This window comes from Chelonoidis abingdonii, chromosome 4 (genome assembly GCF_003597395.2).
Source record: "Chelonoidis abingdonii isolate Lonesome George chromosome 4, CheloAbing_2.0, whole genome shotgun sequence".
Taxonomy (NCBI): domain Eukaryota; kingdom Metazoa; phylum Chordata; order Testudines; family Testudinidae; genus Chelonoidis; species Chelonoidis abingdonii.
The window spans coordinates 48,940,375-48,967,008 of NC_133772.1; the positions used below are offsets into that span (position 1 = coordinate 48,940,375).

General features: G+C 39.6%; 1 protein-coding gene across 1 annotated transcript in view; it reads right to left on the reverse strand.

Annotated features, from left to right (window-relative positions):
• Positions 1-26,634, reverse strand: part of INSC (INSC spindle orientation adaptor protein) — a 110,226-nt gene that overhangs the window by 68,961 nt on the left and 14,631 nt on the right. Inside the window, exons 4-8 of the mRNA XM_075065843.1 lie at positions 19,778-20,123; positions 19,193-19,245; positions 15,512-15,635; positions 12,555-12,668; positions 3,245-3,370 (exon numbers count right to left, since the gene is read on the reverse strand). Coding sequence (XP_074921944.1) covers positions 3,245-3,370; positions 12,555-12,668; positions 15,512-15,635; positions 19,193-19,245; positions 19,778-20,123 — 763 coding nt within the window. The remainder of the gene's footprint in view (positions 1-3,244; positions 3,371-12,554; positions 12,669-15,511; positions 15,636-19,192; positions 19,246-19,777; positions 20,124-26,634) is intronic.

A 26,634-nucleotide genomic window follows, 5' to 3' on the forward strand; every position in this document is an offset into this window, starting at 1 on the left:
GTGGGGCACGGGGCACAGGTCACTTGCTGGAGATTCTCTGGCACTTAGGTCTTCAAAACTACAATTTGATGACTTTAATAACTCAGACATAGGCTAAGGGTTTGCTACAGGAGTGGATGGGTGAGATTGTGTGGCCTGCATTGTGCAGGAGGTCAGACTAGATGATCATAATGGTCCCTTCTGACCTTAAAGTCTATGAGTAATTTTGTCCTTATAACATTTGCAGACACAAAACAGAAAACTTGCTTTACTGTAAATACTAGACAGTTTATTAAAGCTTCATTCATATTAGAAATTTTTTATTATGTTATTATGCTACTTTAGTGTTCAAATATTTTAAAATCCATGAAAAACATCAGACTAAAATGTACTCCCATTGCTCCTGTAAACACCACCACACTGTCTTGGTGGTTTCCCTACTTGAATAGCATTTACATCAGCTCAGACACTCTTATTCTACCACTGAATTTGTGAGATTGCATGAAATTGGAGAAATAAAAGAAAATATTTCTAATGTCTCCAGTCACTAAGCCCTATAATTGTTTCCATGAGTATACCACTCCCTGTTAGCTCAGTTCCCCACTAAATATTCCATTAGGTGGTTCTTTACAAGCATTAATGGCTTTGAAGCCTAACTGGATAATTCAAGACAAAATAACATTATTTGACAATCTAAATTGTTTTGGATACAATGCATCTTCAGTTTTAATGAATTTTCTGCATTAAAAGTACAGTAAAGTGTGCTGCAGTTCTAATGCTCTCCTTCTGGTGTTAAATGCCCTCCTTCCTATGATCTGATGATGATGCACAGAACAGCAAGTTAAATCCCAACTAGAGCTGGGCTACATTTTCAGCCAAAACATTTTTTCCATGGCAAAAACGCAAATTTGGCAACACCAAAATGCTTTGCAAAAATCATGTCCATTTCACTGAACTGTTTCAGCTGGGAAAAAAAACATTTTGAAAATTGAAATGACAAGTTTCCATTTTTCACTTCAATATGCATTTACTTTGAATTTTCCCCTCTTCGTTCTGATACGTGATGTGTTCCTCCGTTCAGGAACAGTTTACTAAATCCTTAAACATATACACATCCTCAACAGCCACAAAATCCTAGCTGATAGAGTGATAGATGGCTGCTTTAAGGTTAGTATAGGGCAGTGGTTCTCAGCTATGGGCCGGGGCCCCTGGGAGGCCGCGAGCAGGTTTCAGGGGGTCCGCCAAGCAGGACCAGTGTTAGACTTGCTGGGGCCCTAGCAGAAAGCTGGAGTCCCACTGCATGGGGCTGAAGCCTGAGGCCCTAAGCCCCACCACCTGGAGCTGAAGCAGAAGCCTGAGCAACTTAACTTCACAGTGTCCCTGTCGCATAGAGCCTCGGAGAATTGCCCTGCTTGCTACCCCTTAATGCTAGCCTTGGCTTTTATATGCAGAAAACCAGTTATTGTGGCATAGGTGGGCCATGGAGTTTTTATAGCATGTTTGGGGTGGGGTCTCAGAAAGAAAGAAAAAAGGTTGAGAACCCCTGGTATAGGAGATCATCTGTCATTTTCTTTTTTATTTCCAATTTCCTAAGCTCTCTCAAATATAACTCAAATTAACTATCACCCAAGGAGGCTCTCCTCATGGCTGTCCCATTTTTCCACTATCAGCATGAATTAACTCTTCTGTTTCCTCATTAAATCATAGCCGCCTAACTAATCATTAGTATAGATCTATTCTCTTTAATCTCCATTAAACATTTGTTTAGTTGTCTTGATTTTCTTTAGCTTCCCCTTTTTCCAGCTGCACCTCCCTTCTTTTTTCTCAGGAAAAAAAAATGAAGACAGCTGCTTCTGCCACACATTACATCATTAACAAATTGAATGTTCCTATCTTGAACCTTAATTCTGTTTAGCCAGATGTAGGAAACAAAACTTCTCAGCTCCAGTTCTAGCCTTTAATGGACAAGGCACAGATTCTGAGAAGGTGTGGATTTAGGGATTGAAGGCCCAATTGACAAATGAATTGGTGAATCCAATGGTAAAGATCTCAATTAAAAATAGTCAAACCCCAGCAGAGAGTTGATTTTTGTCCAAACTTGTTCTTCCCACCTCCTCTCCCCATTACAATCAGCCCATAGACATATAGGTACAAGGACAACAGCTTCCTCTTGGACTTCTGTAATGTCATCTTAATATTTTGTATGTCCCATATCAAAGGACTACATCCTGACTTTGCCAGGGAATGGCCTAGACAAGATCTAACAGGTTGTTTCCCCTCTTTAGCAGTTTTGTTGCCACGATTATTACAGATGTAATGGGTGAACCCTTGGGACCTCTTTCTGTGTCAGTCTGAACTAATACTTATTTCAACAAAGATGTGAGACGTTATCTTCATTAAACCTAGGCTTGCAGACTTAATTTTTGCTGCAGATGTGCTGTCATACTTTGCTTGAGTTCTGGGTAGTAAATTACAAGACATGTCAATGTAAAGTAGCAGTGAAATCATTCATAATTAACTTGAAGAGGCACATTATTCAACTGTAGAAGATGAGTGTTTTATGAAACACAAAGGATGAGATCATGATTTAGTGACTGGTGGAAGTGCTTGTTTTCCTAAATATAGAAGAGTACTTTTGTGGGTGATGTTGGATTAAAGTATAAGCAGTCCAAATAATTTTGTGGGATAATGTTTTCATGTCAGCTATCAGTGTTAAAATGGTCTTCTACATGACTTACTGCTTATTGGTGGAAGCCTCTTCCTAACATTCAGCTATTATATTTGTCTCTATACTAGCGCAATTATACCCCTTATACGTCGCCTCATTACTACAGAGGTGCTTTGCAAGGATGTCAGAAAAAAAGGCTTAAACATGTTTAAAGCTCTCCACATTTCAAGGGTTTGGGTTATTTGGAACACTGGGATTTCTAAACAAAGACTTTAACAAGTCCAGAGGTAATTACTTCAATAATTTCTTGACATAGCCATCAATGCATCTACTTGCCTTATGGAAATTATCCCTACTTAGAGAGATCATTTGTACAGACAATTGAACAGGATAATGTTATTGCTGAAACTAATCGTGTAAACATTGAAGATGTGCTCAGTGTGGGAAAATTGAGCTCATCACCAAGCAGTGTATCAAACACAAGCCTGAACTGAATCCAAACACATTCCCAAGTTACCAATTACTAGACAAGATTAACGATTAGACTCCACTGTTCTTGTTGAACAATCACTGTAAAGAGCATTGAAGTAACAATACCTTTTCCAGCTGGTGAATCCCTTCCTCCACACAGCATATGGATGCCAGTGTTCTGAGAATCTGGGGATAAAGGCACCTGAAACAATTCTGGCGGCAGATCTTAAAGAGAGCCACAACACCTCCTTCCTGTAAGAGGAAAACAAACTCAAGTCAGCAACACTAATTACTACTTTGCACTTTATTGTTCTTTTTGAAAGATCAGGGATAATAAATGTTCTTTCAGTAATTTCTCCAAATTAACTACTGCCACAACAACAAAAAAGATGTTAAGATCACACAGAGGTGTCAAATTGATTAGTGCTTATGAATTAGGAGATGAAAGAGTAATGTAGCCTCAGTGGGAGGTGTGCTAAAACTATTGACTTTTACCATTTACAAACACCATTTTAATTAAACTTGTCATACAAGTGAAAATTATATACAGAATTATCATCAGAATTTCCAATCTTGTGGTGGGTAGCAATATTTGGTTGAAAAATTTAGCTGGGGAAAAGAAGAGGTTCTGCCAGTAAACATTGGTTTTAGGGCAAAAATAAGAGACCCGCTGCAAATAGTTTACAATCTTCCAAATTTCTGAATCTCACACACACACCATTATTGGCCTCATATGTTGCAAAAATGTTACAGGGATGCACTAGAGATGTGTGTGTGTGTGTGTATCCATATAAGTGAGTTTCCCTCAGACATTTCCAATTTTGCCTTTAGAAAAAGATAACATTATGGCACTTTTCCAAAGGACTACTCAGGTAAACACCACCTTTCAAATTCTGGGATTTCACATGAGAAGCAAGCTCTTAATTCTGAGGAACAAATGACTGAGAAGATCTAGAGTATTAAGTCCAGCAAGGAGACAGATGTCCTTGCATAACATCTAAACACATGTAAAAACAAAGTTAGGAACGGTGACAGCTGTTAGAGAAGTAAGAGAGAGCAGAATCCATAAGGAAGATTGCATGTAAGGAGTGACTGGATTTGGGGAAGACTGATGAAATTATGTAAACCTGAACAAAGATCTGGTTCTGGTTGGGCAATGGGCAAAGCCCTAGATCTTACTTTGCCTAAACAAGTTTTCCCATCCCTAACATAATCATGTATATAATCACCTCTCAGACATACAGATGGTGCTTTGGTGCAGTCAGTCTTCTCCCCACGTTTCTTGGTCCATTTCTCACTAAGTGCATACGCACACACACACACAGGGTTAAACTACCCCAAAAGGATATTCATGAAAATATATATTGACATTCTGTTAAAACAGAGATTAATGAAAGCTGCTACAGAAAAGCTTATGAGAAAAATGTTAACCTTGTGGTCACATGCATTGGGACTTGAGAAACAAGGCTCATTTCCAAGTCCTGTCACACACTTGCTTGTGTGACCTTGGGCAAAGTCACTCACTCCATCCCTCTGTGACTTAGTATCTCCATTTTGCAGATGGGAAACTAACACCTTCTTTCTCCTACTCTGTCTTGTCTATTTACATGATAAGGTTGACGCATAAAGTGTTTCTGATTACATTTGTACAGATCTTGGTTGGGGTCTGTAAGTGCTACCATAAAACAAATAAGAGTCACATCCCATATGACTCTGGATAATGTTGCAAATTCAAGAGATAAATGCTAATCCATTCACTGATTCCTAAAAGTTAATCAGAAGTATTATTAAATCCTACCATTTACAAATCTTCAACTGGTGACAAATCCTGACACAATCTGAGCACCTACAACTCCTATAGACTTCAGTGGAAGATACATGCACTCTCAACACTTTAGAAATTGACTGAGTTTCTCCATTCTTCTGGGTATAGTTGACATAATGAATGACATAATTAATAAAAAGGAATAAATGTAAATATAAATTTAAAAAAATCCAAACATACACTCACTTTCTACGTTTTTATCCTATTTTTACTAATTGGTTTCAAATGTTAAGGCAGTGCTTACACTATATATTGCCTTCAATTATGTAAAAGCAAAGACATAATCAAGATGGAAGCATTTGAAATGTGTTCTCTCTTTTGTTGACAGTAGATGAAAGAGCTTAGCCTAAAGCACTCAGAGATTCCAGGAACTAATTAAAAAATAATCAAACATGAACCAAATGACATTCAGTAAAGGTAGAAATCCTCAGGCATCTTCCTAAATACACCTGAAAGGTTCAGGTATTAAGATATTTTTCAATTTCACAGAACTGTCTCTTTGGGGTGGTTTTCTTCTTTGTTTTCATTTTTGTCTTCTTTTACTATTTGAGATGCTTAGAAATACTGTGATACACAGAGCTTTATTGGCATGGGGGTTATGGCATGAATGTGAATCAAACATTATTTTATTTTCTTTCCAGAAATCATTGTATGATTTTGCATTCTCTATATATGAAAACAATACAAACAGTAGAAGAGTTTGTTTAGAGTATGTTAGATTTAACAAAGTGATACTAATGGGAAAAAAACTGAATTTTTAAAGATGAGCTCTGAATAAATCTTCAAGGTAGAATTTTTTTTACTGTGGCTTTGGCTATACATGTGTAATTTCCACCGATATCAATGGAAGAAGTATGCATGTATTTGAGAGCAGAATTTGCTCCTACAATCATCATAACATATACACAGCAGTAGCACAAAACCTATCACGTAGCTCATTACTGAATCTCTAAAATTAATGTAAGGCAATATACTAACAAAATGGCTTTATGTTTCAGTCAGACCTTTCTTCCATCAAAGGACATAAAAATGCTTTACAAATATTAATTAATTAAGTCTCAAAACACCCCAATGAAAAAGATACAATAGAGTTGGTGCACTGCACTTTTTCTAACTCTAGTGCAACTGGGCATTTGATTATTTCAATTTTAAAGTCCTTGCAGTTTGTCAGATACAAAGAGGACACACTGAACATTGTTATTCATTGAAGATCGGTATTTCTGTCCTTCAGTCTTAATAAGTGAACGTTTAGAATGGATGACACTACTAATTCCCAAACAATGGTGGCACATTTATTGCAAGCTTTCTGTGTGATAAAAGCCATCCTGCTTTTGTCTAACAGGGACAGAAAGTGAGTTATTGACAACTTGCTCAGCAGGAGATACTACCTATTTGTTTCATGCCTATGTGCTGTATTGAGCTGTAAAGAGTTGATCATAAGTACTGAATCTAGAAAAGCCAAAAAATGAGATTTCTGCTTCTGTACTCAAGTTTGAGATAAACACCAAACCAAAAAGCTCTCAATTACTACTGACTTCAAGAAGACTCTTCAGCACTTCCCAGGAGTCACTCAGAACCTTGCAAGAACAGATATCTGCACTTTTAATAATGATTATAGAAGGATTTAGCCTGATGGAGATTAAAATACGTAATAATTAGAGATGTTTGAACTAGTTCAGAGAAAACAAAGAAGTTAACCTCACAGAGCTGTGCCTGTTCCCAAGAGCTTCTGACATATCTAAGCCTGCTTCCCCCTTTCCCACACAAATTCTTGCTTGAAACCTGAGCCAAACTAAATGTACTGAATTTTTCCAGCCATCAGAATAGTGTCTTATATTGTCTTCAATTCCTCTGAGCACTGTAGGGACTGAGCACTCTGGGGCATAATTAAGAGGCTTCAATTAGAATATCAAGCCCAGTATTGGCAGTTTCAGCCTTAGCATTTCTCTCTCCTAAGGAGACTATTAGCATAGTATTAAATCACAAACCATTAGCATTACCCCTTAATTGTTCATCTGCTAATTTGATTAATTTACAGCAAGGTCTGTTTCTTGAGCGGTATTTTTCCTTTATTTATGTACCATTTATTTGTTATTGGCTTTTGTTGGTTCTTTTAGCTGTCATGAAGCAGAATTAATTTAGAAACAATCTGTTTCACATAAACCAATTTTCCACAGGTGCTAGACTCCATGGTTAAGATTTATAACTCAGGTTGTTGAGGTCTCCCTATGATCTCAAAGCCTAATGACTGACTTTTAATGATCATTCTATGATTAATGGGTCTTGACATGGAAGGTCCAAGGGAACAAAAATATAATAGACATGCTGTAAAAAAGGGAAGAATTTTATTAAAATAGCCCTGCAACAGCCAGACAATGATACAGCCAATAACTTATGCTGAGCCCTTGCTTTAAATTCTGTTTGCTTTTAAAAGTATATACACATTACTAGGGTCTCCATCCCATTGTCACCATAGCATGTACATGTCTGTGTGTGTGCGCACACACACACACATGCAGACACACACACACACACACGCAGACCATGTATTATTGTAAAACTTGCAGCCCAATCCTGGGTTTTTTCTTTATTCAGAACACCACCACCACACAAAAAACTAGTTTAACTGTTCCTAGGATTTCCCCCTACAGGGCTTCCTTTCTTCCTCTGAGTCAATATTCTTTGAACCAACGGCCAGCATCATGTAAAGGGCTGCTGGAATTGCTTGCAGAGGCCATGATCCTCATGAAATTAAAGATTCCATAGCACTCATGCCTGCGGGCGGTCCACCGGGTCGCGTGAGCAGCTGACCGTCCGCAGGCATGACTGCGGCAGCTCCACCGGAGCCGCAGACCAGCAGACCCTCCGCAGGCATGCCTGCGGCAGGTCAACTGGAGCAGCCTGCCACCACCACCACCCCCCAGCAAAATGCTGCCCCCCGAATAATCCTGGCACCCTAAGCGATTGCCTAGGCTGCCTAAATGATAGTGCCGGCCCTGTGTGCAGATTCAAGATCATCATCTTGCCATTGGAAGTAGAGAAAAACTATTCGATCAGTTTTGCTTCCTTTTCTATTCACAGCATTTATACAAACACTCTGAGACTTTCTCTAATTTCTTCACTATTTGAAATATTCAGTCATCTCCATGGCTTGCTTTCTGGGGGTATTTAAACACAAAAGCTTAAAAAACATTTTCCATGAGTATTTGTAGTAGTAAATGGCACACAAAGGAGTGCAAATAAAGCCAAAGTGAATTCATTTAAAAATACAAACAACAACTATGTGAGAAATATTATTTTCGCTATATACCCATCTTAGCTTTTGGTAAATTGGCATTTTATTTTCTTCCATGGCACTTGAGCCCTTTTCATACATGTGCACATATTTGTGTGCATGTCGTGGTTTAAAAATTTATATGGTATTCAGATTGCTGTATTTACTATATATTAGGGGACATTCATAACACTTTTTTTTTTAAGTGAACATACACGGGGCTCGATTCACTACTGCCCTGCACCTTGTGTAGTCTTTTACACCAGCGCAAATTGGGTGTCAAATGCTACCAAAACTGAAGATCATCATTTTACAGCCATTTTGCACTAGTAGAAGTAACTGCTGAGTAACACCGCATCAGCCCACAATGTACGTTTGGAATATTATACTAAATGTGCCTGCATCATCTTGTTAGTATTACTTTTCACAACTGTAGAGATAAGATTGGACTTTTAAAAGAAATGTTTATTTTGATAACATTAAGCCGAAACCCAATGTGCAATTAATGCTGTCTACAGGAGATCTCTAAATAATTTGATAGGTTACTAAAACAAAACTTGGCAACATTTCAACTATGGATTTTTAGATCAGACCATACTAATGGTTCTGCTTCCTTAAAGTATGGACAGCCATTGGACCGAGTAATTCATTGAGTACATCATAGTAACATGTACAAATATTGGGCTGCATTTGAAACCCAGCCAAATGGCTGCATTTTAGAATGTGTAGCTTTTCCTCTATAAAGCTGTGACATACTTTGCTCTCTTATCCCTTGAATAACTAATACTGATAGCTGCATGTAATCACTTTAGTTCTAATATGCTCTGCAATGTTCATTAGAGAAACAATCTCTAGTTAGAGCAGACTGAACTGAGGCAGCTAAATGACAGCAGAATTTCCAGAAGCACCACAGAAAACCTTAAAGTTCTCATTAACAAGGACAGAAGGCAAAAGGTGGCTTTAAGCTAACTTTCTGCTCAATAATCCTGGGACTGGCTAGGAGCCAAAAGAGGCACTTGAGCCACCTTATAAGTCTCCTGAGAGGCCATTATGACCGTAACAATCTACAGAGCACAGAGTGCTTCAGCCCGTGAAACATCTTCTCCCACTCCCAGTACAATTCCTGCCCCAGGAAGTGAAGAAGGAGATGATGTAGTTTGCTATGCTGGCTTATATCAGCTGGGGATCCCCTCACATTGAGGGAATGCTTGGCTACTCACTTAGAGTAGCCATAAGGTTTCTTTTCACCCTCTATATCTACCTTAGATTTCCTGTGTCTTTGGGTAAGTTATTTAACCTTTCTGTGCTTTAGCTTAGGGAAGGTCTACACTATGGGGCTAAGTTGACATAAGTTACGCAACTCCAGCTATGTTATTCATGTAGCTGGAGTCAACGTACCTTGAGCCGACTTACTGCAGTGCTTATACCATGCTGGGTCGATGGGAGAAACTCTGTCAACTTACCTTATGCTTCTCTTTCCAGTGGAGTACCAGAGTCTACAGGAGAGCGATCAGCAGTTGATTTAGTGGGTCTTCACCAGACCCACTAAATCAACCTTCTGTGGATCAATCGACACAGTTGATCCACGGTAAGTGGAGACAAGCCCTTAGTTCTCCATCTGTAAAAACGGGGATAACAATACTTCCCTTCCTCACAGCACTGTGTTGTGAGGATAAACACATTAAAAATTGTGAATCACTTTGAGATTTGCTGATGAAAAATGCTGTATGAGAGTTAGGTGTTAGTATTATTACATGCCAACAGAATCTTCTTTGTGTGAAAAAGCCATTCTGCATGAAATGGGTTGTTTTCATCCCTCCACTGGGCTCTATGCAGATGCATCTTTGCCAGTTTCAGGGAGCAGAGGGGATACTATTCTCCATTACATTTTAAAGTAAAGACGTTACTCAATATTCATATAAATATACTAGCACACTTGTTCCTCTTGATATTTTGCAGAGCTATTGAGTTAAACATTTAACTCAACCATTTAAAGAAAGTTAATTAAGTGATACAAGATAAGCATATTATACTAGGTTGTAGGAGAAAATGAACTGCAATGAAGCTAACAAAATAAAACTAATAAAACTGGTTTTTGTAAAGTCTATTAGTGCCCAATCTACGGAAGTATTTTCATAGACATCTGTGAGCTTTGGATCAGACCCTAAGTTACTTTTTCAGGATCCATATAAATATTGGCAAATCATGAACAAGTATGTTAGAGAAATTGGCATCAATTAATTATACAAATAGCATAGGATATCAACATACATAGCTCAAGCCTCCACTTTCATTGGTAAACTATACCAGTAATTGTTGTTTTTACTTTAATTTGAAGTCACTCAAACTCTTTGGGGGTTCATGTATTATTGATTAGGCCATGAGTCTCTTAAAAGACATATCTTCTCCTGGAGTTATTAATTTTCTTGTAGATTTGAGAACAAATTTATAAATACAGGTTTTTAGTTCTTTTGACAGTATACTGGTCTTTACTCTAGTCATAAACTGGCACTCTTCCTTAAAACTCCTTTTGGGACTTCAAGTAGAGTTCTAGTATCTATACCTTACAATGTATCTCCAGTTTTAAAAACAAACAAAACATTTTAAACCTACTCTTTATTGATGCCAAATGTTTCTAAAAGCTGCTAAAATGATTGACAGATAAAATTGAGTTCTGCATGTGTCTATTGCCCTTTCATGTTGAAAATGATGTTATCAGTTAAATTCAGACATCTGTCCAGAAATTCAGAGTTTTATCAATCAATATGTCTCAAAAGAAGATGATATTCCTTTTATACCCGATAAGAAAAAATATCTTGATCCAACTGGAATTCAAGTGTTGTCATGTAGCAAAAGATAATTTACTACAAAACTGCCTGCAGTTATTCTTGGAATGGCTTATGGAATTAAATAGTTAAGCAAAACACATAATACATTTAAGATATCCACAGCTAATTTAGAAATAGTAAGGAAACTTGAAACGCAAATGGTCCATTCTCCTCTTGGTATATCCATGTAAGTTTCATAAATATTAACAGATGCTGGGTCTGAATATTAAGGGAAGAACAGACCCCTTTATTCTCAGATATCCTTCAATCCATGGCAGAATTCCCACTGATAGCAATGGAAGTTGTGTATAGACTGGGATTGTATATGGCATATGATTTTTTAAATGGCACAAGGTGAATTTTCAAAATGATGTACTGAAGTAAAATAAGGGTACTGAAGCATAAAATTCCAGTGGACAGTATGTTATAAATTACAGAGGTCACTCTAATGCCTAATACACAGTGTTTGGGGTGGTGACAATGGGAGTATACACTATTAAGAAGCCCAAAAGGGCCTGTAACTCAACAAAAGCTTATTCCTAGAGAATAGACAGCAGAAGGTTAGCCATACAGGAAAGCAGCCAGCCCTCTCTAGCCAATTCATGTGCCAGTAACAAGGCTGGGTTCCAGTAGAATCATAGATTACTGGGGGTGGAAGAGACCTCAAAAGATCATCTAGTCCAACCCTCTGCTCAAAGCAGAACCAATCTCCAAATGGCCCTCTCAAGGATTGAACTCACAACTGAGTTTAGGAGGCCAATGCTCAAACCACTGAGCTATCCCTCCCCCAAGTAAGGCTAGTTTTTCTGGGCTGTCATCATAACACAGTGATGTGATGTAATTATCCCCTTAATGAACATGCTGTGCTCTATTTGTGTTCAGACTGGCTCATGGCCTATTTCAGGAAGGTTTAGAATTCCATCATTACCATTTAGCTCTTCTAGCCCCACAGATGGAAATTTAAGGGGGAAAATATTGAATTAGCGCCTCATGAAAAATTCAACTCCTACATAAATCGCTATATTATGAACACCACAATTACACTTAAAATGTCAGTACTGAGATAGGGTCACAAGTTCCATGACACCTGCAATGCAATAGCATCTGTGCCATCCTCTACCCAGCTGCCACTCTACTGTATGTCCATCTTTTTTGATATATATTTTAAATAAAAGAAGAAAAACATGGTTTCTTAAAGTAAAAATTTATTTTTTCATTAAAACTGGATTAGCTGAAATAAAAAGTACCAGCCTGCTGCACTATAAAATTTCATATTACAATCTGTACAGTACGTTTATCATAAATGCCCAGTTAGTAACTCTAAACCAACCATTCCCATAATACATGGTAACTAATCTAGTTCTAGATTTACTACTGGATTGCTCTAAGAATAGGAAGTAGCATCCCCAACATTGCACCCCCAACACTTGGGAAACCTCTGCATCATTGCAATGATAATGAAAAAATAGCCAGTTAACTCTACATTGAAAGAATTTGTGTGTACCTTACCTTAGCTATGATGCGGCACAATTGAGCACCCTCTTGGGTAAGGCTGAATAAACCAATGGTAGATGATTCTGTGATATATATATTATCTGATGAGTTTATTTGTCTCACAAGATTCTGTGCAACACAAAAAAGATAATAAACATCAGTTACTTCCAATGAGAAGAATCAAGGGGGGATAGCTGTGTTTTTTCTTTTAGGTTGGAGTAACTGAATCTAGTCAGTTTAACCAGTTTCAAAGTTACTAATCACACAGTGAAGTGACAGAGAGAGAGAAAGACATTGTATGGGCCAAATTCTGCCCTTATTAACATTGGGTTACCATATTTATTTCAACTGCACAGATGGAACTGAAGGTAGAATTTGCATCTACTCCTCTTTATATGGAGATCTCTATTAATGAAAATAATATATTTAACATACTGAGCAAAGACCACTGCAATTATTTGGGAGAACATTACTTGATTTAGCATGGAATTATTCTATGATTTGCAAAGAGTGATTAATTTGCTTAGCTCATAACTAACATAATGCTATGAATCTCCTATTTTTACGCCAGAGTAATGTTGCAGACTACTGACCTAACAGGTCTCTTCCTCTTCTAGGCTCCACAGTTCTAAATAGGATTCTGCTAAGATCTATTAACTACCCTCAAACTATAGAGGAAGTCTCATGGGTCAGTGCATGGCCTTGTGACAGAAAAACCACTGATTAAGTCTCCAGTAAACGTAATTGATTAAATGCACATTTTCTTTTTAAATTGTTATCTTGGTTTTGCATGTGTACCACTGCATTTGCGCAGATTAAGGGGGTTGTTAAAAGAGTAGAGACTCCATGGTGCTACATTTCATGTTGTTCTCTCCACCACTGCATGTTATCATTACAAAGAAGAAATACACACTGATAATAATCTTTAAGAAAGGAGCTATGTATTTTTATTCTTCTCATATCTTTGGAAGAAGTGCAGAGAAAAATCCCACATTTATAAGCTTATGAGCCAAAATTCAGTTCTCTTCTCTTCAACAGTCTGTATTTCTGTCTTTAACTTTTAGCCCCACTGCCCAAAAAGTCTTCTTAGAAAGCCACAGCACCTATTGTTTTACAATTTAACATTAACTGTGACGGATTGGACCCCCCTTCTGGGATGCTACCTGATGCACTGAGATTTCACTCAGCCTGCTCCACTAGCCTGGGCTCCCTCTCTCTGTTTTGCTGAATCAGGCTTTCTGGCATCTGGCAGCACACAGACACAGACAGGAGCACCAGCTGTAGAATCACACAGAGGCTGCAAACACCTCTCTGAGTACAGCCTAGTTACTTTATTTGCTAAATTGAAATAATGACAAATTATTTACACAGCTGTTTATGCTTGGAATCATTTGTGGCATTACATATGGTTCCCATAAACCGTAACTCAAGCTCAACAACAGGCAGCTTGTTACCTTGACTTAGCTCTGGGATGCTGAAAATCCCTTCTCTAGCTTCCCATTTCCTGGGCAACAATCTGTTTTAAAGCTAAGGTATTTGAAAGAGAGGAATGTAACAAACAGGCCATAACGGGTTTGAATCTCTTAAGACAACAAGTTAAATTCTGCTCTAAATTAGAGCACAGAAGCAATTTAATTTTGGCAAAGTATTCAAAGTACTATAACTATTTCCTCCATTCTCAGCCTTCATGTTCCTTTTCTGCAGTGAAAACATAATGTTTCTGGGCTGTATTATCATCAGCTTCTGAAGTATGCACAAATACTACAATACATATTTATTTACCCTAGATTTAAACTATGTAATCCCAGTCCAACGCCACAGTCCCAGTCCTTATTTCCAAAAGGTGATTAAATGGGGAGGAGGAAAAAAGGAATGGGTTTGTTTAGCTCATACACAATTACATATTTCACTCACTAGAACCTAAAGTCTAGGACAGATGTGGCCTTGTGGGGAAAACCTGCAGAGAGGAGCCAGCCAGCAACTCCAGCCAGTAGGAGCCAAAAGCAGGGACTGTTCTCCTGGCAGAAGATTATAAAATGGGGCCCCACTGGAGACACTCTTCCTCCCCAGCACCCCCCTTTGACCCAGAACTGTGCAGGAGAGACCATGGATGCTCTGGGGGCACTAGGACCCACATGGCACCTCCCCACCCTCCCATCACGTGGTCATGAGGAAAAAATGGCAGAGGGAAGCTGAAGACTCCATCTGGTAGGGGCAGACAGAATCAATGCAGGGACATTCAGAGAACTTCCCACGGTTTTGACTGTCCTGTGCCAATTGGATGTTTTCACCAATCCCTTCTTCCCCCCTCCCTCAGTGTCTCCTTACCTATCTTCCATACCGGCCCCTCTTAACCCCTCCCCTATCCCTTTCATCTACCTTCTCTTTGTAGTCAGCTGATCCACTCCTATGCCCACCCTTCATATTGTTCACTCTGCTTGTGTGTTCTACCCTTTTTACTACTCTGTACGGTGCCTCCCACAACGGGGCCCATTCTTGGTTGGTCCTTAGGCCCTATTGTAATAAGCATAACAACAACAAGAGTGGAAGCAGATCCATTTCGCGGAATCATTATTTGGACTCTGCCCAGAGGTCAGCTCCTTTAAACTGAAGAGAGCCTGACAGCAGATGTGATCAACTCAGGCAGCCACAAGATCATTTTGTTGGGGACATATGAACTAGATCAATGAACAGAGAAAGCGAAGGATACTGGTGCTCTGGAAAAAACTAAGTGTGCATGAAATCAAAGAAGGGTCTGACCAGTGATGGGCTATGTGAAGACTTGAATAGGTTACTTTCAGGGCCTGTGGGATGCTCTGTCTCAAAACAAAATTGGAACTGTTTTCAGGATGCTTGAAGCACCAACTTCAGGTTTGTAGGGACTGAGGGCTGTAAATATTTTACTTCCACCATTCCAAAAAACACTCACCTTCAATACAATGTTTAAAAAAACGCATTCAATTTTTACTGACCTGTATCTCATATGTTAAGGCCAATTCTATCAACTGGCCGAAAAGCTGTGCGACTGTGGTTAATGTTTCATTAATACAAGATTTCATGGACTGTAATGTCTGTTCGTCTTCAGTTTGTATGCACCTGAAAAGAATGGAAAGGAAACTAATGAGAAAAATACACACATTAGGCACCACCTTTATCTAGCTGATTGAGCCAACCAAGCACTTTATGTTGCACAAATGTTAATAATGGAGATTCAGCTGTTCAAATCAAGGTGCAGCCTTATTATGGTTAAGGTCAGAAAAGGCTTTTAGCAAAGTCTTGTCTGTCCAAGGTAAGGAAGAAGGCAAAATGATAATATTATAAATTAATATCTTACAGGTTCATAATGCACTTCATAGACTGACAAAATCTGCTTTCAAGTACACTGGGATATATCCAGAGTAACTCCACCCACTGTTGACTAAAGCTTAGCATTGTGCATCAAATGACTGCTGCGATCACCCTGAGGTGTCTGCATTTCAATTGTAGGCACGTACATCCTCTATTTGCAGAGCCACATTTTTTCACAATAAGTTTAATTTCCCATATTTTAAATGGAAGCAGGATCTAGGCCCTAATAAGTATCAGTCAAATTGTCCATGTCAATAGAGTTAGTCTGAGTTTAAAATGGTGTACCTGAGAGCAGAAATTAGCCCTCTTACCACTACAGAAATATAGCAACCTCAAGGATTGAATGCAACAGCCATTCTGTGTCCAACAACACTTGTCTACAGTTTTGACGAAGAAAGATGAAGAATAACTTTTACACATACAAGGAGAATTTAGGCAGACAAATTTTTAAACAATAACAATGTTCTTTATGCTAACAATAAGAAATATTATCCAAAAATTTGGGGCAGATTACCAGGGTTAACATCCTTACTCTTTTCTAATATGTCATTAGATATTCGAACAGCCACAAATAGTCAGGGTCTCAATTTTGTATCAAATCTAAAAGATTGCACCTCCATTTCTACAGTTCCTCCTAGCACTGTGGAGGGGCATTATTTTCATACAGACAAAGACTAAAGTGAGATCTACAGATCATGCGCACAACTTCTTAGAGCACTTTAGTTGTCTTTGGGTATCTTATCTGAGTATTATTGACAAGGCCCAACTCTGCTTATCTTATGAAATCTGATGGGATTAGGAATGACAACTTTCTAATCGCACAAAACCAAACACCGTCGCCCCACCCCTACCCGAGGCCCTGCCCCCTGCTCACTCCATCTCCCCCCTCCGTCACTTGCTTTCCCCACCCTCACTCGCTTTCAATGATCATGGGAAGGTGGTTGGGGTGCAGGAGCTGGTGAGGGCTCCCGCTGGGGGTGTGGGCTCTGAGGTGAGCCAGAAATGGGGTGGTTGAGGTGTAAGAGGTGGCTCAGGGCTGGGGCAGCAGTGCAGAATGGGATGTGGGCTCCATTTGGGGGTGTGGGCTCTGCGATGGGGCCAGATATGAGGGGTTTGAGGTCCAGGAGGGGGCTCGGGGGTAGGGCAGGGCATTGGGGTGCAGTGTCTTGGAGGGAGTTAGGGTATGGGAGGGGGTTCCAACCTGGGGCAAGGAGCTGGGGTGCAGGAGGGGGTTCAGGTCTGGAAGCAGATGGCAGAGGGACCAGGGGGGTTATATAATATTCTCCCACAAAACACTCATTCACTTGAATTAAGATTGGTAGATCATATATGCAACCAACAAAACCCAGAAAAAGCAAAGTAGTAAACAGTTCGGTCATTTAACATCCCCGTTTCCACTTCGTTCAGCCGTTCTTTTAACCTCACCACTTCCCATCCACCACCCATAGCCCATATAAATCGAAGCAGATGCACAAATGGCCTGATTTTTAGAAGTGCTCAATATTTACAGCTCTGACTGAAGTCAATGGGGCTGTAGAAGATGAACAACTGACAGTGTGGCCTAGTGGTCAGTTGATGGGTGACACTACATTTCCCCATTGAAGCACAGTCCTGTCCTTCAGCACCCCCATCCCAATGGTTTCCAGTCCTTCCCTTTAGTACAGGAGCATTTGGGGCTGGGCCTTTGAACAGTCAGTGTGTCTTTTCCAGCTTCCCTCTCACTGGAGGTGAAGGCTCTCGTTGTATTGTTCTTTTGGAGTGAGTAGGGGATCCCAGGGGCAGCTACACTCAACACCTTGGGGAGCTAAGCTGCTGCCTCCTCTGTCCACTTACTACTTTGGTCTCCTTCAGCTTCCCAGACTAAATCACTCCAATCAAGTCTCTGACCTGCACACTCTGTTCCCTGCTTCTCCTTTGTGCGTTTGCACAGATCTGTGTTGTCAGGTCCCAGGCAGTGAGCTCCTGGGCAGTCCTTCCACTCAAATCAGACGTCTGCTCCCTTCCACTGCCTGACTCCGAGCTGCTCTGCTCCCCTTTTTAAAGCCCTGCCTCCAGCTTGTGCAGGCCCTGCAGATACGTCTTGGCAGGCAGGGCTGCCTAGGCCCCAAAACTGTTCCTTAATCCCTTGTTCTGCAGTGTGGGGTTTGCCTACCCCATCAGTGTGCGCTCAGGCAGGGTTTCTCAAACAAGGGTCGCCGCTTGTGTAGGGAAAGCCCCTAGCGGGCCAGGCCGGTTTGTTTACCTGCCCCATCTGTGGGTTCAACTGATCGCAGCTCCCACTGTCTATGGATCGCTGCTCCGGGCCAATGGGAGCTGCTGGAAGCAGAGGCGCCGCTTCCAGCGGCTCCCATTGGCCCAGAGCAGCAATCTGCAGATAGTGGCAGCCACCATGGGCCAAACCTGCAGACTGGGCAGGTAAACACACTGGCCCGGCCTGCCAGGGGCTTTCTCTACACAAGAGGCGACCCCTGTTTGAGAAACCCTGCTCTAGGACACACATGAAGAACAACAGTGTTCACGAAACACATCTTCTATTTTCTGGTAATTATACATTATGTTTTTTTGCTAAAGATGCCCCAAGATGAGTGACAGGCTCAGTGTTTAAAGTAAATCAAATGAGACTATTGATTGGCACGACTATGCAAACAATGAAAGTTCTGTTAGAATCAGGGCATCAGCATGAGAAGAATTCTTTCACAACTCTCACTTTAACAATGTTGTATGGTGCTTATATCAGTGACTCTAATCTAATGCAAGTGAATGCATATCTGTGCTTAGGGAACAGACTAAAAAAAGCTTGCAGCAGTACATGAACATGTGGTACCATTGTTTTCAAACATAAACCAGGACTGCAGATTTCAAACTTAGCTTGAAATCCTGGTTCAACTGAAGTCAATGGTAGTTTTGTTATTGATTTCAATAGAGCAAGTTTTTCACCCTCAGTGCCTAAAGCCCTGAGGGTGTAAAGCATCACAATACACTGCATTGATCCTTGCGCCATGCCAAGTTTCCCATTCAACAATGGATCCTAATGAAAGATCAGGGTCTAAATACGGATATAGCTATGTACCTAACTTAAGTATCAGAGGGGTAGCCATGTTAGTCTGCATCTGTAAAAAGCTTTTTACCTAATTTAAGGCACTGATGGCCCAATAGTCCAAGGGTTTTTTAATGAAAGCTGCACATGCTCAATTAAATGTTCAATGAGTGTTAGTTGGATTTGCCTCCCTCATTCAAATTGCCACAGCTTGTAACTAATAATTAGGAAGCAAAACTGACTATCCAGTTCAGGAAATTTAAGTTACCTTTCTGTGACTGCTGTAAATTCCGAACATTTTTCAATTAAAAGTTTTTCAAACTGCAGGGGGGAAAAAAGGCAAAAATGTATTTGAAATAATGTATCCAAGATATATCCTCTTTCAATAAGAGAAAAATACTTGATTACAATAAATTAGGAAGAGTCAAGAAGATATTATGTGAACACCAATTTCTTTAAATTTCCCTTTTTATTGGCATCTGTGGTTAATTGTAATAGAGATAAAAACTGAAGCTAAGCCAGTCCCAGTCCCATAAGAACATTTTCTACATCTTAACTGAAAATGAGACTCAATTTCAGTAGTTCACATGGAGTGAACTACTCAACATAAGTAAAGGTGGCAGAATCAGGCCCATAAAAACACTGATCCAAACATAAGACATGTTTGTTTACACACCCACAGGGGGATTGGATGGTTGAGATATGGAGTCTCTCTCATTGTTCAGATGATTTGCCATTATTGTAATAAAAAAATACAAAGGTTATCCTCATCAGATCTATCCACTCCCAAATTCCAAATATAGTTTATAAATTCAAATTGAGAAACAAATCAATATTGAAGAAATAATCCTACCTGGTGCATTTCTTCTGAGGAATTTCTAGTGAAGCTATTGTATTCATTTATCATTGAACGTACGTGACAATTGACTCTTACTGTCATGCTGTGAACTCTCTGCCATCTATTCTTCTCTAGTTTTTGAGCAATCCTGGTCAACTCCGTGCTTATGATCCAAGCTCTTTTTAACAGTAATTGTAAGTTATCATATGGACTATGTTGTGATGAAAGGATAAGTTCACTCTGTGCATCCTCCTCTGTGCTGATTGGTTTGGACTGAAGAATACACATACATTCACAATCCGTCATCAACTTTAAGTCCTCCATCCAACGCTGCACGGAATCCACCTGAATTAAGTGCATGCTAAAGTGTAGTGAAAAAGAAAACAATCAGATGAAAGATCTGAATCAATTTAGACATAGCCTTCACGAACAGAATATAGGGATAAAACTTCCCATAAGGACAGATCTCAAAAAAAAAAAATCAGCTAAAAGAAGAATTAATTTGGCTGCATTATGAAAGTGACATTTCATATTCCAAATAGAGATTTTGACCACCTATAAGCCACTTCCACATTAGAGACATACAGATCTCCAAAAGGGAGTATGATTTGCCTATAGCCGGGCATTAGCTGAAATCACTGCTGTATATTATTCTATTCTATTGGCTGAAATTAAGAGTAGAGTCAAAAAGTTATTTTATTAGTGAAATAACTGACAAGCAGTGGCCTTCTCAGAAGTGAAACCACTGGGTTGATACAGACCAATACAAGTCCACACTTGTCTTATAGCAAGTAAGAGCTGTTAGACTCTCAATCTTCATGAGACCTACATACACACAAAACAAAGTTTGGGGAATGGGGGGCGGTGAGAAATACATTACTTAGAACACTAAGATCAAAAGTAAATTTGTGGAGAAGCCAGATTTAGATGATGTATAAAAATGGAGTCCAGTCCTATGAGATGCTTAGCTCTTCCTAAGAAGGGGTAAATACCCTCAATTCTGATTGGTGGCGCTCTGCACCTCTCTGATTCAAGGATACAATTAGGAGCAACAAAAATCAAATATTGGAGACATGTGAAAAGATATTGAAATACAAATATAATAAGAAGAATTTAAATGGATTAGCTGTGCTGAAGAGTATCATTGAAGAGATGTAACATGCCAACTAAACTTTTGGATTTTACTTTTGTTTTTGCATTTTTACCTACTTTTTACTATAATAAAACACCTGTCAGTCATTCACTCTGAAGTGTTTTGTCAGACATGTATTTTTCAGCTAACAAAAGCCTTGCAACTAACACTAGTTTATGTAAAATATAATGCAGCAACAGAGTACTCCAGTGTTCCATGTGAATTGAAGAAAGCTGTTTAGAACTAACACTAAGGGTTGCTTTCGAAGACCACTTCAAGTTAGATAACTAAATAAATGTATAGAATTACCAAATTTCACCTCAGATACTAGAAAACATATGTTGCACATGCACACACAGTGCCCATGAAGAAAATTAAGGAAAATGTGACCACGTAAGTGTTCCTCAGAACTATAATCTTTGTGCCTCATGCGTTGCATCTGCAGACTTCTCCACTAGAGAAAAGGGCATTTTCACATAAGTTTAGATAACAGATGCTTAGTCAGGGCATTCAGTACAAGATTAAGGTCTCAGGAGGGATTTCTCCCCATTGCTGTAGAGTTGAGAAGCAGGGCAGCCCACACAGTATCAGAAGAGGGCTTCCAACAATCTTTTTGTAGAGCCCCTGAGGTTAAATAACAGCCTGATACCACCAATAAACTCAACATTGAGAATGAAAGATACTTCTTTTCAGTAGTTTTGTTTTCTCGTTGCTCCAGGCAGAAGGCTTGCTAAAGCCTTCTTGCAGGTGAGAGAGACAAATTAATCTGGCTGGGTCTTCAAAGGTGTGGACACTACCAACCTGCCTTAATAGACAGGTCTGATTCTGCCTCCAGTAAGCTGTAAGCAGGTGTAAGACCCATTGTAATGAAGATGTGGACCTTCCTACTGGTAAATAAAAGACCTTGATCTAAAAAACCGAACAGTTCAAGGTGAGAGGTGTTAAGTCTAAAGGAAATATCGTAGATAAAGTTCAAATAAATATGGATCATATGTGGAATGTATGCTCCTTAAACATTGAAACAATCTGTCCTCCCTTCCCTCACAAAATTGTATAAATTTTGCATAAAAATAGACAATTCTGGGCAGCTGAATCCTATTTTAGTAGTATTTGGCTAGATACACCCATTTAAAATTAGATCCTTTCAAATCGGCTCATAGTGGAAATTTATAAATTAAAACAATTATATAGTGACTTTTGTGCATTTCAGAAATATGTCTTCTTAAGAGCACTAATGGACTCTCAGCAGAGGCAGAAATCTCCTGGTAACGGGAACAGCATGAAGGCCACAGGATGTAATAGTTACAGAACAAAATAATAGAAGCCAGCCATAGCATCTTGTAAAACTATCTGAACCATAGTCGATTCACTATGTGAGTCCTTGGTGAAGCTACTTCACTTTGTGCATCCGTGAACTCAGTAGTATGATAGAGGCAGACAAATGGCTTACAATTAAAACAAGTCATTTTTCACCCTAACCAAGCTTTCCTGGGCAAATAAATTACTGATCCAAAAATATTGGCCTGTTAAATAATAAATGTACAGTTTTGAATGTCACCAGTGTTTTAAATTCATTTGTTATTGTATTGAGCAAGCTATTGTACAGAGTAGAGACTTGGCCACTGACAGTAACTAACAAAAAGAGACTGGAGGCTGCTCATCACAGATGGATGAGGAAGATACTACACTGTTCGTGGAAAGTCAAAATAATAAATGTGAGAGTAAGAGCTGGCAGAGCAGGACGTATTAGAAAATATCACAGAAAAAATGCTTAGGTGGCTGGGACATGTACACTGTATGGAAGATGAGAGAGATGCTAAACAAGCATTGCATTGGGATGCCAGGGATGAAAGACAAAGCCAGGAAGGCCAAAAAGAATTGGTGGAAGACAGTGGCAGAGGATAGTGTATATAGTGGCATCACCTGAGGAAAAGTGCCACTGCTATCGAGGGACTGATCAATGGAGGACCTGGACTGCCCAATATGTAAGTGGCATAGAAGGAATGAATGTCTAAGGATTGTTTTATAAGAGATTGCCTTCCTCAAATCTCCTGTCTGGAGATGTTTCCGAAAGGTTCCCACTATGAAGTTGATCCTGGTGCCACTGTACTCTATCTATGGTAATATATCGCCTGGCTTCAATAGAAACAGGATCAGGCCCTACATTTAATGGATATGACTGATGTACCACAAGCGCTGTACCATTATATATTAGTATAACTAAGTTGTATACACATCAAAATACCTGATGAATTATGAACAAAATATTTTACAATGCAAATTAAAAACAACTGCTTCTTTCACTAATGACCAAGTCAGCAGCTTAATGCTTCTGTATGAGTCATGAAATAAACCTGAAAGGCTTCTATGTGATCTGGAAATATGGCTGAGAGAGTTTATATGGAGCCATAGGAAACTGAAATAAAAGATACCTACACAGTTTTGTGGTAGAAATGTGTGTGGATTGAGAACAAATGTGGGGGTCCCTTGATTTTACAGGTAGGCTGGAAGCACTGAGTGTTAAGGGGCTTTCCTTCTACTTCACTATATACAGCCTGGACTAATGCACATGCAAGAACAGAAAACGTAAATCGATAAGGGCCAGAGTCTATTCCTCATATTAAACTGCATCCTACTCTGATCTCACTGAGGTACAATGGGACTGCTATTGCTCAGAGTCCTGTACTGTAAGTTGACCAAGGCAACAAAAGTCCACCTCAGCCTGCTACATAAAATTGTTTATGAAATTCAGCAAACATTGGAGATAAATCTGGTACAAACAGAATTGTTTAGGCTAAAAGCAGTGGGATAGAGTGTCCTCGAGGCTACCGGTAAAATCCAGGATTGTTACAACAGTGAGATAAAAGATTCTAGAAGTGGAATGAAATGTTTACATTTGAAATTACCAAAATGTGTTTAGGACTGGTGAATGTAGATGGCTTGAGACTGCCACACCTTTCTTGGACATTGTTTGTCCATGGGAGCAAGTGGACTGAAAACTATGAGCTTCACCTTTATGGCTGCCCGAGGAAAGGTTTCCTAGTGTGTAGTTTCCATTGGCAGCCCCACTGTCTCCTGGAACCCCAGGATCCACCATTACACCATTGGGTCTTCACTGTCCTGATCAATATAAATGACTCTAGCAGTAGCCCAATGCAAGAGGCTCACTGATATTGGTGAGTAAGTTTCAGCTGGCTTGACCAGTTCAGTGTACCCCAACTTACTAATGACACCTTCTAGGTACAGTTAACAATGTACTGATCATTAATATTAATGGGTGGTGTACGTATGAAGCTCAAATTCAGGATTACAGCTATATTGGAAATTATGTTATCAAAGTGTGTCTGTCAGGCAGCACTGAAGGTACCCCACCCTAAACAAAGGAATGTGGTTCTGTCACCTGAAAAAGATATTTGTAGTGTACAATGAGACAATGGGAGAGCAATTTTAATAGAAGGTAAACAGGACCATCAAGTCAACATGGGGAAGAGACAATCACTCGTCATCACCACAGGGGGAGGAGATCACAGAAACAAATAATTCGCATTTTAGCAAAAAACAGCAGGGAAGAAACCTGCATGGAAATCCCTGCACCACCAAAGCAAGTTTAAAAAGTAAGAACAGAGGAACAGAGCTGAAAAACAAGTCAATTTCAAAACATTTAAATATACAAGAGCAGTAAAAAGCTATTTTATGGAATATAACAACCTGAATGAAAGATATTCTGGGAAAAGACAAAAGGAGAAGAAATGTATATTTTTGAAAATGTGCACAGATCCACATTCTAATATTTAAAAAAGGATACAACAGTGTTTGTGCCCTGTTCATAACTATTATGGTTGGACAATGCACTGCAGATTTTATTTTTGTAATTATAAAAGCAGGACAGGAACCTATAACTGGCATAGCTAACTGAACCTAAAATTTCACCTACATAACACACTTTCAAAATATGCACTTCTTTACACAGCATAAAGGTCAGATCCTCAGCTGAAGTAAATTAGTGTACCTACACTGGAGTCAATTAGACCTATGTTGATTCACACCAGCTAAAGATTTGTCCCTAAATATTTCAGTGATTTGTCTCAAGAACAGAACTGTATTTCCCTCAATTCTATTTCTAGTGCTGGCCAGATTGAAACTGATGAGGCACAGAGACTTTAATTCCATCAGAAACATATATAGGAACTCCTCACTTAACGTTATAGTTATGTTCCTGAAAAATGCAACTTTAAGCGAAAAGATGGTAAGCGAATCCAATTTCCCCATAAGAATTAATGTAAATGAGGGGGTTAAGTTCCAGGGAAATTTTTTTCTACCAGACAAGACACACACACATACAGTACAAGTTTTAAACAAACAGTTTAATAGTGGTACACAGTGATGATGATTGTGAAGCTTGGCTGAGGTGGAGGAGTCAGAGGATGGGATATTTCCCAGGGAATGCCTTACTGCTAAATGAACTAGCAATTGACTAAGCCCTCAAGGGTTGACTCTCACAACACTCCACAAGGCATCAGGAAGGAAGGAGGGCAGAGACGCAACCCTGTGTGTGAGAGAAAAAATGTGCATTTCCCCTTTAAGTAGCTGACCCCAGACTTAAGTACACTGCTTTGTTAATTAAATCAGCTTGCTGAGACCTGAGAAGACAGCTACTGCCTAGAAGCTCCTTCCTTCCCGTGTGTGTCCCCCCTGCTCTATGGAAGATGGGGTAAGCAGGGTGCAGGAGCAGGGGGGAGGAGGGGACACCCTGACATTAGCCCCCTTCTTCCACTCTTCCCCTCCATACAGCAAGCAGAAGTCTCTGAGCGCAGCTCCAAGGCAGAGGACAGGAGCAGAACATGGCAGTAGGGGGAGACACAGTTGCTGCACAGGGAAATTAGGGGAGTGGGGAGCTGATGGGGGGCTGCTGGTCCACCCTGGTTCCAACTACCCACCAGCTAGCTGCAAAGGGCTGCTCTTCCTGCAAGCAGTGGACAAAACAGGTGGCTGCCAAACGATGTTACAAGAGAGCATTTCACAACTTTAAACGAGCATGTTCCCTATCTGGTCAGCAATGTAACATCGAAACAATGTTAACCAGGACAACTTTAAGGGAGAAGTTCCTGTACCTATTCTTGGGGTTTGGTGGAGACTTCAAGAGGGCCCCACCATTTTTCTTTCCTTGCTAGTTTGACCACTGGTTACATTTTGCAGCTGATTGTGTTCAGAAGCTGCTACCCTAGAAATAATTAAGGAAAGTTTGAATTAACTCTTGTAGTTTTTTCTAGCTATATACATATCTAAGCATTTATACTACACTCATCACCAAAGTATGAATGCCCCTGCACTGTCATTACATAAAGTCTTGCTGTAAGACTAGAATCTGCAATTACATTAGCTAAAATAAAAATGACGTGACCATCATCAATTCTTATGTCTCAGGGTATACGCTGATCAGCAGCTGGACTCAGGAAAAAAAAAGTGTCCTCCACTGTGGTATAACAGTGCTGCATAAGCAACCTGGTACGTTAGGTATGTATGTATTGGAAGTAGAGTCATCCCTGTAATTATTCAATATAGGCCAGTATTGGAAACAACATACCAGAAGAGAGAAATTATTGATCTGTTCTATCACAATTCCCACATTGCCACGTTTAATACCACTGCTTTTTAATTTTAGACTTTACAGTCCGCTGCTGTTTAAGGTCTTCATTTTATTCAGCTTTGAATTGAATATTGTGTAATTACATCACATGGT